Below are 14,011 nucleotides of genomic sequence, written 5' to 3' on the forward strand. Positions count from 1 at the left end.
TTGGGTCAACTTTTTTTTTAATTCTGTTCTGAACCCATGCTATAAGCCTGACAACTGAGGCACAGGGTACCCAGTTATAGGTGAAACAGAGTTGATAGTAAAAATGAAAACAGGATATACTTAGGTAGAATATGCATGTAAAAGTGCATGTGGGGATCTGAATTGCATGTAAGTCTGCTAGCCCCACTAAGCCAAGGTTTTTAAAAATTAGGCTAACACTAACAGTTATGAGTTGTTTATATGTTTCAATTATGTTTTCCTTTGACCATTTAGCAAGCCATCATACTCTCAAACTAACAACTAAGGAATTACAAGTAACAAAAATAATGATAGCTACCCTTTATTTAGCTAAGCACTGAAGCATCACTTGGGTTGTGTGCTACGCAAGTCCAGAGCACACTGTTGACATAGATAGCAGTGTGAGTGCTGTTTCCTAAGGTTGTGGGGTGCACAGCTGTGTACAGCGGCCTTGCACGGGGCATGTATTGTATGCCAGGTACCGGGTTAAGTGCCTTGCATATACGATCTCATTTATTCCTCAAGGCAGTATTGATAAAATATAGGGAAGCTGAAGCTCTGAGAGGTTCAAGAGCAGCACACCAGTAGATGCATGGTAGAGCCAGGATTTAAACAGGTCTGCCTGACTCCAGAGATCCATGCTTTTAGCTGTTGTGTCATTTAACTACTTTTCTGTCGTGCCGTATCTTATTTACTCAGAAGGTGAGCACTATTGAGCCATTCTATTACCTGATGTTTAAAGAAGCATTGGAGTCTCTGAAACTAAACTTGTACTTACATTTTTGCTATTTGAACTTGAAAATGAAGCATAAAATGGAATTGTGTAGAGTATTCACATGACCACAGACTTCAGAATCAGGCTGCCTGGGTTTGATTGAGTCCTGACGTCACACCTTCACAGCTGTGTAAGTTACTCTCTTCAGACCTTAGTTTCTACATCAGTAACAGGAGTGTTACCTTCATCTTACTGTGGTGGTGAAGATTGTACAGTAAAGCTCTTAGAAGAATACCTGGCATACAGCTAATATTTGTGAGCAACTACTATAGCTATTATTTCTCTTTTACTTTGGTTGATTCTCTTAAACTCTTTGTTTCATTAGGCAGTGTGCAGTGTTGCTCCACGTGGCGTGTATGTTTGTGGTAATACCACAACCACCTCTGGTTTGACTGTAACTCTTTCAAAAGATAGTTCCTCTGGAGATTTTGCTTTGGAAGCTGGTGCCCTGGTACTTGGTGATCAAGGTAAGAGGCCAAAGCAAATAATAATTTTGGGGCTTTCTTTTTTTAAGCCTTTTCCTTTTCAATTAATTTCTTTACAGTCTGTTCCAAGAGTCATTTGGACAGCACCGTCCCAACCAGTGAGTTGAGAATGAGTGCCAGGAAAACTAGAAATACACATCTCATCATTTTGTTTGTTTGTTTTTTCAGGATATGATGGCTAGTTTATAAGAAATCTAGTTGGAAGGCTCAGCAGGAAGAGATCGCCAGTTGGGCTTTGCTACCTAAATTTCTCTTTGTGCTGCTTTAACCCTATTGGGAAAACATATTCCTGTGCAAGTATCAGGCAGTGCCCAGGTTCCAGTCCAGCCGAGGTCATTCATTCCTTCCAGTTTGCCAGTGACATCACATTTCTAAATCCAGTACCTGTCAGCCCTGTTTGACACAGCTGATCACTGTTGCCTCAATGAATACTGTATCTCCTTGGTTTCAAGGACACTGCACTCTTCTGGTTTTCCTCTTACTTTTATTCACTGTTCAGTCTCAGTCTTTACTTGTTTTTCGTCTCCCCAGCGTCTTAACTGGTTGGCTCCTCAGGATAACTTAGTTTCTGTACTATTTTCTTCTCAGTCTGTACTTACCTTCTTGATGATCTTATCTAGCTTCATGGCTCTTTACCTACGTATATCCTGAAATTTTCCAAATTGATGTTTCCTCCCCCTTGAACTCCAGGCACCTATTTCCCCTTGCTCATGCAGTATCTCTACAGCTTTCTCAAACTTAGCGCGTCCAAAACCAAAATCTTGATCTTCCCCTTCAACCTATTCTTCTTACAGTTTTTCCCATCTTAGTAAATGACACTTCCATCCTTTTATTTGCTCATATCAGAAAACGTGAAGACATTCTTGACTTTTTCTCATACCTCGCATCCAGTCTGTCAGCAAATCTTGTTGGCTCTGCCTTCCAGATATAACCAGTATCCAACCACCTCTCCACTGCTGCTACCCCAATCCAAGACACCATCATCTCTCACATGGATTATTACTGTGATCTCCTAGTTGGCATGCCTGTGACCACCGTTGCCCTTCCTATTGTTTTTAACAAGGCAGAGCAATCCCATTAAAACTTAGATCAAAACCCTCCAGTGCCTTCCCATGTCACACAGTGAAAGCCCAAGTTTGATAGTGGCCCAGGCATCCTTTAATCACCTCTTTTGCCTCGTTACCTGCTACTTTCCTCTTCCCCAGCTACACTGGCCTCCTTGCTATACCTTGAATACCACCAGCACTCCAGGCACATCACATTCCTGCATCACAGCCTTTGTACTTTGGAACCTTTTTACCCCAGATAGTCTGCAAGGCTTATTTCCTTTCCTCCGAAGTTTTGTTCAAAAGTCCTGACCCCAGTGAGGCCTTCCCTTAATACCACATTTTACACTGTAACCACCCCCACACACACCACCAGCAGACCCTGTTCTCCTACCCTACTCTACCTTTCTTTCCAGAGCATTTCTTACCTTCTAATATACCATATGGTCTACTTTTTTTATTGTCTGCCTCCCAACACTGAATAGAATGTAACCTTCACAAGGACAGAGAATATCGTCTTTGCAGTGTTATATTCCGCATGCCTAGAACATAGTATTGATATATAAAAAGCATTCAGTAAATATTTGATGAATGCATAAATTCAACAAACGTATCTGGCTATTATATAGCTCATTAGAAGTGACAGTATTTTTGCTAGGTTACCAGGTGAAGAAAGTAATAAATAAGAAGAGGTTACTCATTGTTAAGCTGTCAGACTTTCCATTAAATAGAAGTTGAAGGTGATACAGGGTTTAGCTGTGCATATAGCTAATGTGATTTAAGATGCACAGTGTTAAAAGTCCATAGCTGGGGCTTCCCTGGTGGCGCAGTGGTTAAGAATCCACCTGCCAATGCAGGGGACACGGCTTCGAGCCCTGGTCCAGGAAGATCCCACATGCCGCGGAGCAACTAAGCCCATGCACCACAACTACTGAGACTGCGCTCTAGAGCCTGCGAGCCACAACTACTGAAGCCTGCGCTCCTAGAGCCCGTGCTCCGCAACAAGAGAAGCCACTGCAATGAGAAGCCCGTGCACTGCAACGAAGAGTAGCCCCCGCTTGCTGCAACCAGAAAAAAGCCTGCATGCAGCAATGAAGACCCAACGCGGCCAAAAAATAATAAAATAAAGTAAATAAAGTAAAAAAAAAGAAAAAAAGCCAATGGCCTTCTCTTTCAAATCTATGTAGATGAGCCAAGCACTATGATGGTAAAAATATCACTGTTAAAATACAAAAGAATATTAGCAGAGACCAGATTCTAGAAACAAATAAAATCCTACTAAATAATAACTAGGATCCTACTAAAATCTTTACTGAAGACTTTCAGGGGAAAAAATGAGAAATAGAGCTGTTTTATAATATTTCCCTTCTTCAATATCTAATGAAATGACCAAAAAATTGTTTGGAAAAAAAAGCAACAAGATATACCAATATAGCCAAACAAGAAAAAGAGTAAAATTTTCACAACTTAAACTTTGTGCTTTAAAACCAGGGGTTGGCAAAGTTTAGTCCACAGGTCAACCTACCCTTCAGCCTATTTAGTGTAGTCCACAAGCTATTTTAAAGGATTGTAAAGGACAAACAAAAACCCAAGAATATGTGACAGACTATATGTGGCCCACAAAACATAAACAATTTCATCTGCCCGTTTATAGGAAAAGTTTACCAGCTCCTGCTTTAAACTTTGAAAAGTGGCAAAGAGGTAGCCTGACTTTGTTCCTACCCTGTCCACACCTCTGAGGAACTGTACTAGTAATATTGAGAATTTCCAATAATACCATCAATTCCAGAGAGTCCTGGACTGACTGATCATAGAGTAGATATAGAGACATTTAACCATAGCAAAGCCCTCAGGACATGACCACCAAATTGCTCATGGTATGGGGAGGACGGTAGGAAAAATATTACAAGGTAATGTTAGAGGGCCTCCAGTAACCTGTGGTTTAGATGTAATACACCTGGCACATAAAATGTTTTTATCTAGGATGGACCGAGGTACGATCATACTAAGTGACATAAGTCAGACAAAGAGACTTACCGTATGATCACTTACAGGTGGAATCTAAAAACATATTCCTTACTGCCAATCCTCCCCATTCAGTGGGGTCTTCATATGATGTTTAAAGAGGTTAAGTGTACAGTTAACTCTACAGTTGTACAGTCAACACCTGGCATTGCTGAGAACTGCACTCTAGACTTCTGACCTTAGAGGCTTTGTGTTCCTTCCCAAATCATGCTGTCTACTGTTCCCAAAGGACCCAGCTCAAATAGCACCTTTTTCTTGAAACCTTTCCAGATTCCCCTTCCTCTTTTAACTCCACCCCACCCCCAGAAAATTCATATGATTATGCATATATATTATAGTTGTTAAAATATCCTATCTTAAATGTGTATATATCTTATCTGTTCAAATTTAAGCCTTTAAGCTTTTTGAGGGTCACTCTCATATCTTCATTTTTGTAACCCTCACAACGTAGTGCCTTGCCTAAGGAAAATGCTCAATGAGTAAATATTATATAACAGTTAAATAAGATAAATATTTTATTTGCTGTAAAACAAGCACTAAGTTTATACTGTATGACATTTTATAATTTTAACTGTTGGAAACTAATGGAAATATGCTTTATTGTGGAATAATTTCTATTTTGTCAGGTTTGAAACTTGACGAAAGGAATATTTTTTGTCTGAATTATTTTACTGTGGTTGTAGGTATCTGTGGAATAGATGAATTTGATAAGATGGGGAATCAACATCAAGCCTTGTTAGAAGCCATGGAACAGCAATGTATCAGTCTCGCCAAGGCTGGCGTAGTTTGCAGCCTTCCTGCAAGAACTTCCATTATTGCTGCTGCTAATCCAGTAGGAGGACACTACAATAAAGCCAAAACAGTTTCTGAGAATTTAAAGTAAGCCTCTTCAAATATTTATACTCTAATATATTGAATGCCTATAGATATGAAGAAGATAACTGAGGACATAAATGGAGAGTTCACAGAAGTTGCAAGTTTCCAATAAATGGACAAAAATGTGTTAGAACACTGCACGTTATAACAGTGAAGTGCTGGGACCTCCCTGGCAGTCCAGTGGTTAAGACTCCACGCTCCCAATGCAGGGGGCACGGGTTCGATCCCTTATCAGGGAACTAAGATCCTGCATGCCACATGGCAAGCCCAAAATAAAATAAAATAATAAAACAATGAAGTGCTATTGACATCTACCAGATTGGCAAATATTAAATATTAATCATTATTGGCAATGGGGTGGCAAAATGGGTTCTCACATACATAGTTTAGCATTTTGAAGGACAGCTTGACGTGTTTATCACTATTTTAAATGTATATTCTGTTTGAGACAATTCTTTTAGGAATTATACTCACAGAAATAGGCACGAGAGTGCACAAAGATGTTGACAGGGTGGGTCTTACGGCATTGTTTATCACTGCCAAAGATTGGAAATAACTTGAAGTACCCCCATCGATAAGGAAGTGCTTGAACTATATAGTAAGACTGTACTGTGGAAAGTAGCCATTAGGAGAACGAAGGTAGCTTTGTATGTACTGTGATAGGGGAACATGTCTGTGCTTTATGGTTAAGTGACAGGAGCACATTACACACGTATCTGTGTATGTGGATCCCACTTTTTTTCCAAAACCAATGTTTATATCTGGATGTGTGTATGCTTTCTCTTCTAATTTGTTCTGTACAGGTTGGACAAAATGTATGGGGAGGGGAAAATAGACTCAAGTGATGCATAAGTGAGAAAAAGACAAAAAGATGCCTCATGTGAAACATTGGAACTTTAAATTCTAGTGGGAAACAAAAAGCTAATTTTCTAATATTTAATAATAAATACTTTTATTGTAGGAATGGTACATAGTAAAAAACGCAATTGTACTTTGAGATTCTGGGTATTTCTGTACTACCACCACCAAAAAAGCCATCTGTTAGTGTTTCTTAGTAAAATGACAAAGTCCTGTATTGGAAAGATCAGAAAGATCTTATTGAACAAGGATCCAGGGAACTTGGATTCTGGTTTTTAGTGGTACCACTGGGATGTTGATCCAATTCTTTAACCTCTCTGGATTTCAGTTTGTTGGTCTCAAATAAAGGAGTTATCTGGTTGGTAAATTTAGAAATGACTAAGTAAAACACAGCACTTTTACTATAATGGTTAATAGACATATAAATGCCCCTTTAAGAAAAAGTGGTATTTTTGCTTCTAAATGGGCATAGGTACTTTGAGAGACTCAATGTTTTGGTGAGACAGGAAATACAAAAGATTAAGAACTACTCATCCAGATAACCTTTGATGTATCATGTAGCATTCTGGCTTACAAGTTCAATGATCCTAAATCATAGGGAGTGATATAGAATATAGAGAAGAATTTAGTGGCTTTGATGGTGTGAGATAAGACTGCATCCTCAACATACCGATATAGGTACATATAAGGCTGTGCACATGTGACCTGGTGTGTCTCTGGAGTTGGTGGGTATATTGAATCCAGAAGCTATTGCTTGTTTCTTTAACCTAAAGCTTCATTTTCTTTTTTTAAGTTCTACCTGGAACTTGGATTAGTAAGCAAGCGAGTAAACAGTTTTCTAGGTTTTCTGTTTGTTTTAATTCCAATCACTGTTTCTTCTTTCTTTCACACTTTTAGAATGGGGAGTGCCCTACTATCCAGATTTGATTTAGTCTTTATCCTGTTAGACACCCCAAATGAGGATCATGATCATTTACTCTCCGAACATGTGATTGCAATAAGGGCTGGAAAGCAGAGAGCCGTTAGCGGTGCCACAGTAGCTCGTATGAATAGTCAAGATGCAAATACCTCTATACTTGAAGTGGTTTCTGATAAACCACTATCAGAAAGGCTAAAGGTATGTTTCTTCTCCTTAATCATTCAGTTCAGTTTTGTTTGAATGCCAGAGTTCAATGTGTTGCTTGTAGAGCAGTAGTATGTAAACTTTCATAGCAAATACCTTTTATATGATACTACTAGAGTTTATATAAAGTTCAGTTGAAATAATCTAAGTCAACTAGACCGAGAGCTAGAACTACAGTGTTTGGCTTATTTGGTCTATTTATCTAAACAAGTGATTTTAGCAGAATGATTTCATTTGCTACTTATCCTTGTAATCTTGGGCCTTTTTATCATGCTTTAGGTGGTTCCTGGAGAAACAATAGATCCAATTCCCCACCAGCTATTGAGAAAGTACATTGGTTATGCTCGGCAGTATGTCTCTCCAAGGCTATCCACAGAAGCTACTCAAATTCTTCAGGATTTTTACCTTGAGCTCCGGAAACAGAGCCAGCGGTTAAATAGCTCACCAATCACTACTAGGCAGCTGGAATCTTTGATTCGTCTAACAGAGGTTCCTTGAGTTTAAGTTCACATTCTTTTGGCTTAAAAAGGGAGTAGAGGGTAATAAGATTTCTCTCAATTTTCTGTGTAATGATTTGCTTTTCTTCCCACTGAGAGACATTAGAAATGGGTGGATACATTTTTTTAAAGGGTTGTTATATACTTAACAATCAAAGTTTAACCCCTTTTTTCGAAGCAGGACCAGTTACTTATGCAATGGGTTTTTTTTTCCTTTAATGACACTTAGGAGACTCCTGAAGTTTGAAGATTGCTTAGGTTAACTAAGGATTTGGGGATTCAAAAGTGAGCATATGGGAACATGGAATGTGTCAAATATCTTAGGCGTATTTGATTTTATATACGACAGGTCTGTTAGTGCCTGTTTTCCTAATGGCAGTAACATCTATTCACAATTATGGAATGCTAAGAGAACTCTGGCAGTTAAAATTAGCTGGATCAGAGTTTGAGTTTTTTTGCTCCTAGAATCTGATTAACTCATCTTTGTTGTTTTAACAAATTAGTTAGGCATGATTTCCTGAAAGTACAAGGCAAGTCTATTTCATAATCAGATCTTCTAGAATGAGCATTCAGAAAGATGTTCAAAAAATTTTTATGTACTAAAATCTATTGTAGTAGATAACAATGATTTTAAAATGGGTGATAATTTTCATACTCAAGTTTTCAGATAATTTTTTTAAATTGTGACTTTTCATACTACAGCCCCTCCTCCCAAAAGTTTTGTGTAAAATGAATAAATGAAATAAACTTAGACATACTATACCTGCTCAATCAATGTTAAATATATTTATCTTTTGTTATCTGAAGATGGTTGTTTTCTTTCACAGGCACGAGCAAGGTTGGAATTGAGAGAGGAAGCAACCAAAGAAGATGCTGAGGACATAGTAGAAATTATGAAATATAGGTAAGATTACATTTTAAGTGCTGTTTTAAGTGAAATACCGGTCATCTTTCCATCTCAAATTATATATTTAAGCAAAATTATTTTAATTTAGCCCATTCTATCACTTATTTTCCTCGGAACAAATTGTACTTTACTGGTTTAAAATATTTCTGTGTAAATAATCTTTACATTAAAAAAAAAAGGTTTTTTTGAATGGGTAATACATTCACATAGTTCTAAAATCAATTGAAAAACATACTTTGAGAAGGCTTGCCTCCATCCTGTTTACCATCTACCCTACCTCTTTACCAGGACACCCATTACTTTCTTGTAAATAGCATATAACTTACTCTGTTCTGTACCTTTTTTTTTCAATTGAGATATAATTGACATATACCATTATTAGTTTCAGGTGTACAACATAATGATTTTATATATATATGTGATATTCGTATATCAAAATGATCACTACAGTAAGTCTAGGTAACATTCATCACTGCACAGTTACAATTTATTTTCTTGTGATGACAACTTTAAAGATCTCCTCTCTGGGGACTTCCCTGGTAGTCCAGTGGTTAAGACTAAGCTGCCAATGCAGGGGGCGCAGGTTCGATCCCTGGTCAGGGAACTAAGATCCCACATGTTGTGTGGTGCGGCCAAAAAAAAAAAAAAAAAAAAGGATTGACAGCTTTTAATTTCTTATTGCTGACCCCAGAGTCACTAACTGCCTCATAATGAATAAAATTATTAACAATTAATGACTACGAACCCTTTCGACCAATTCCTAACATATTACCCTCTATATCTTAATATCTTACTGGTTTAGCATCACACAGCACTTGAACCATCAATTTTCTCTTTTACATGACTCAGTACTAGGGTTCGAGGGGTCTTGTAGGTGAAAATTTTACCAGGCTGGCTTCATTGTGCTGGAGACCCTCCAGTTGATCATTTATAAGCAAACAGATAGGAATTACTAGACTTTCTCATACAACATGCTGCCAGGGCTCAGTGTACCAGCATATGAAGTAAAGGAATGGCCACAAAAACCAGCTGCCTGCCTGACTTCTAGTAGGTCTAACTTCCTGGGAGACGAGACCAGTAAGAAACTGAGAGTCCTAATACAGATCCTTTTTTCACTAGGAAAGTAAGTCACTGAACCCAACCAAAATTTTAGAAATCTTGGATTCTGAATTTTTTTCCTAATTGAAAACAAGCACCAACAACAGGGACTTCTCGTTTAATGACAAGAAGCTGCCTCTTTGCTCACAATCTTGAGTATGTGTATCTTTCTCTTTCTGTGCATCCTACCCTTAAGCGCTTCACCTTTGGGAGTGGAGCCAAGATTGCCACTCCTGGTTTTCTTTTCTTTTTAATGCTCTCTTGCCCCTTCTTTGGGTTTTCTGGTGCCTGGCTCTACTGAAGAGTGTCATGTGCTTCTACTTCATAGACTGTTAGCAGTCAAGCAAATCAAGGGTCAGACTACCCCAGCCACTTTCCTTCACCTGTAGCATTTGTTTTTTGAGGCTTTACCCTTTGTCACTTTCCCAAGGCCTCAGACCCCAAACTTTGCCTCAAGCAGCCAAGCTGGTGTTTCTCTACAATAAATCCCCAGGTCTGTGGACACCATGGATTAGTTCTCATATCTGAGCATTGTACTTAAGCAAGGTATATTATGTTCTAATTGCCTTTTCAATAAAAATACTACAGTGCTCATTTATGAATAGTTCTGCATGTCTGAATACTCATGTCAGACAGTGTTGACATGTGCTTTTCCTTGTGGAACTTGTATTTGTTTCTACTTCTCCAAGTTGCCTTGCTGGTAAAACTGAATTAGCTTCAGGCTGTCAGTTTTCTTCAGGGCTCCTGAAAAAAAGAGTTCTCATTATTAAGTGTAAATAGCACCCACATGAGATTTCCAGTTTGTTTCCCTGAACTGCTTGAGTGTTTATTAACTTTCATAAAAATTTTCAGGAAAAAAAGAGGCTAGTTTGATTCCAGATGATTGGAGTTACCTGGCATTATTTCCATGGTAGAGATCAAGACCCAGTTAAACACGTTGAGACTAGGTCGTGAATTATCTGCTTTGTGATACTTAACATGCTTTCTGTTCTCAGTGTAAACTCTGAGAGAAGGGACCTTATCTGTCGCATTTACCACTGTACTCCCAGGGCTCAGACTGATGCCTAGCACACAGTAGGCCCTCAGTAAATGTACTGAATTAATGGTAAGGTTGATCTTAGTAATCATTTTTCATTCATTAAATCTTCCGTTTGAGAGTTTCTTTTGTTTTTGTTTTGTTTTTTGGCTGCACTATGTGGCTTGAGGGATCTTAGTTCCCTGACCAGGGATGGAACATGTGCCCCCTGCAGTGGAAGCACAGAGTCTTAACCCCTAGGCCACCAGGGAAGTCCCCAGTTCAGAGTTTCTGTCTCCTCAACTTTTGCATGTTTGCCCTTAACATGGTTTGGAACCTGTAAAATTACATTTTAACTGGGAAGCAGAAACCTAAATAAGAAAAATCTAAACTGTGACAATACATCACAATTATCAGAGCACATAGCTATAAAAACCACGTATTTATGGGCAACAGTTCACATAAGCTTTCTCTTAAAATTGGAAATAAACTAGGAAGCAGAAGAGAACAGAGCCACCTTCAAAGGGTAAGAGATCATTGTGAGAGTTTTTTCTATTTAAGGAAAATAACTCATATTTTACATACTTTTCTTCAAATCACAGATATGCCACTCATTAGCTGTGTAACTTTGGCAAGTCACTTAACCTTCCAAGACTTTGTTTTTTCATCTATAAAATGGGAATAAGAGTAGTCCCTAAGTCATAGGGTTGCTGGAAGGACTAAATAGAATAGCACATGGTAAATAAATATAATGAAGGTAAATATTAGCTATTATAATTAACATACTAGCCTAAAGCATTTGTGATAACTGTTTTATGAGAGATAAGTATATGGTAAATTATATGGTAAAGTAGTTAATCATAAATAAGATTATACTATATTTCTAGGGGAAACACACATTCATCAAATTGTTTTATCAATTACCATCTTGGATGACTCATTCCTATTTGTACAGTTTATTCTCTTTCATGTGGTCTCCTATCTATTCAGGGAACAAAATGAAGCTGTGTTTTTAGTAACCCTTTAAACTCATTCCTGTGAGCTCCTTAGAGGCAGGGATTGCACCTATTTTGTTCACCACGATATGTCTGTTGCCTCGGAAGTGACTGATATATATTTGATTAATTAATTCCTGATTAAATAACATCTTTGCCTATGAGCCTGGCTGTGAGACTACATATGTCTCATTTACAGGCAGAGAATTCAGGCAGGGAATCAGCAACAGGGCTGGCTAATTGTATGTCTAACTAGTACTTTCAGACTTCTGGCTAAAGTTTACTGTCAAGTACATATTTCTTTCCTTGATGATACTGTGAAAATAGAAGGAAAGCAGCAGAGAGCTGGAGTAATAGGCATATCCTTTAATATCTATCATTACTGCAACTCAGCAGAACCTTTCTAGTTCATTTTCCAGAGTATTTTTCAACACCTTTTATTTGCCAAATGCTACACTAGGAGCTGAAACACATCTTTACCAAGTAAAGCCTAAATTTAGTATGTTTAGAATTTCTTTTTCATGAATCAAAAAGAATGTTCCAGGTATTTATATTGTAGCCTATCAACTTTGTATTTTTATGCATTTCACTTTGCAAATATAGGGAGTTTCTTAAAAGTGGTAACTGTCCAAAATATTTTTATCCCCAAACTGTTCATACGTAGTGAATTACACAGTGGCCACTCAATAAATATACATGTTTAAATCTTTGTTACGTGAGCCTCAGGGCTACTTCCACATTTTTCTTATTATAACCTGGAGGCCTGGGACAAAAATTTCTCTAGCTGTGCCACATTGGGTAACTTTGTTTTTCTTCCCTCCCATAAGCATGTTAGGAACTTACTCTGATGAATTTGGGAACCTAGATTTTGAACGATCCCAGCATGGTTCTGGAATGAGCAACAGGTCAACAGCAAAAAGATTTATTTCCGCTCTCAACAACATTGCTGAAAGAACTTACAATAATTTATTTCAATTTCATCAACTTCGGCAGATTGCCAAAGAGCTAAACATTCAGGTATGATAAACCAGATAATTAGTAAATCTTTTTATAATAATTTCAGGAGGCCTTTATTAATATAGTAGAACATTTAAATATCAAAAGATTTGGATTAAAAGAACAGAATAGGTGTTTTTGGAGTACTTAAAAATACAGGCTTGTTTTCTTTAAGATATAAAATTAGCTGCTCAGAGCTTAAAAAAAACAGTTCTTATCTAAAATTCATACCTACTAAAGAGTTTTCAGCATCTTGATAGGGGAAAACATCATCATAGCAAGACTCAGTTTCTATGTTATCCTGACAATCCCTGTGGGCAAGTCATCCTTATAAATTGTTGAACCTCAGTTTTTTCATTTGTTAAATGGACATGATTCCACCTGCTCTACCTACTTAAAAGTTTTAGTGAAAATGGGTGTAATAGCACTTTAAACACGTAAAACAGTTTATATGGAAAATTGCTCACTCAATTTCAAAAGTTAGTCTAATTTTTATTTTGAAGCTAAGCTAAAACAAATATAAAAGATTCTCTGCAAACTGGAGTTATTTTTGACTAGCTAGGCATTATAGATTCCAAGGTTTATATGTTGGCAGTTTCTTCTGTAAGAAGTACAAATAATTTTATTTGCATAAGAAACTTGACAATTGTATATTACTGTTTGAGAGGTTAATTCTAAAAATCATATTTTTGTATATTACTTAATGAGCTAACTCTTTTGATATTTTCTTCCAGGTAGCTGATTTCGAAAATTTTATTGGATCACTAAATGACCAAGGTTACCTCTTGAAAAAAGGCCCAAAGGTGTACCAGCTTCAAACTATGTAAGAGAGCTACCAAACCAGGCCCTCCTGGGTTTATTATGAAGAATATGCACCAAAAAAAAAAAAAAATGTTATCTGAAAAATGACATCCCAAAAGTAATGTAATAGGAAAAGAGTGTTGAACTAATTTAAGAAGTGATAGTCATGTGTTAATTTTTTACTTCTCCAAAAGGCTAAAAATAAATTGTTTATATTTTATCTAAATGATATAATTAGAAATTATTTATAGTTTTATTTTTGACCTGTCTTTCATTCTTATAAATATTTCATAGTTTTGCATATCACATGTGCATCTGGGTAAGCATTCACAAAGTTACTTTTAAATGTTTAAATAGTTCTGCCACACAAAATTGAATCTTTTAGAAATCAATTGAAACCAACTTTCAATTCCCGAAAAATTTGGATTTTTTTTTTTTTTTTTTTTTTTTTTTTTTTTGCGGTACGCGGGCCTCTCACTGTTGTGGCCTCTCCCGT

The 14,011-nt window shown here is 37.2% G+C and overlaps 1 protein-coding gene across 2 annotated transcripts in view; it reads left to right on the forward strand.

Moving 5' to 3' along the window:
- The window catches only part of MCM8 (minichromosome maintenance 8 homologous recombination repair factor), a 37,444-nt gene extending 23,739 nt beyond the window's left edge, over positions 1-13,705 (forward strand). The window contains exons 13-19 of one of the 2 annotated variants that reach the window (XM_060078484.1): positions 1,119-1,260; positions 5,033-5,228; positions 6,981-7,200; positions 7,486-7,695; positions 8,531-8,607; positions 12,546-12,735; positions 13,449-13,705. In XM_060078484.1, the coding sequence (XP_059934467.1) occupies positions 1,119-1,260; positions 5,033-5,228; positions 6,981-7,200; positions 7,486-7,695; positions 8,531-8,607; positions 12,546-12,735; positions 13,449-13,541 (1,128 nt within the window). In that variant the 3' untranslated portion in view covers positions 13,542-13,705. The remainder of the gene's footprint in view (positions 1-1,118; positions 1,261-5,032; positions 5,229-6,980; positions 7,201-7,485; positions 7,696-8,530; positions 8,608-12,545; positions 12,736-13,448) is intronic. The other variant, XM_060078485.1, reaches the window with a different exon arrangement.
- Positions 13,706-14,011: the final 306 nt, after the last annotated feature.

This window comes from Mesoplodon densirostris, chromosome 16, assembly GCF_025265405.1.
Source record: "Mesoplodon densirostris isolate mMesDen1 chromosome 16, mMesDen1 primary haplotype, whole genome shotgun sequence".
Classification (NCBI taxonomy): Eukaryota; Metazoa; Chordata; class Mammalia; order Artiodactyla; family Ziphiidae; genus Mesoplodon; species Mesoplodon densirostris.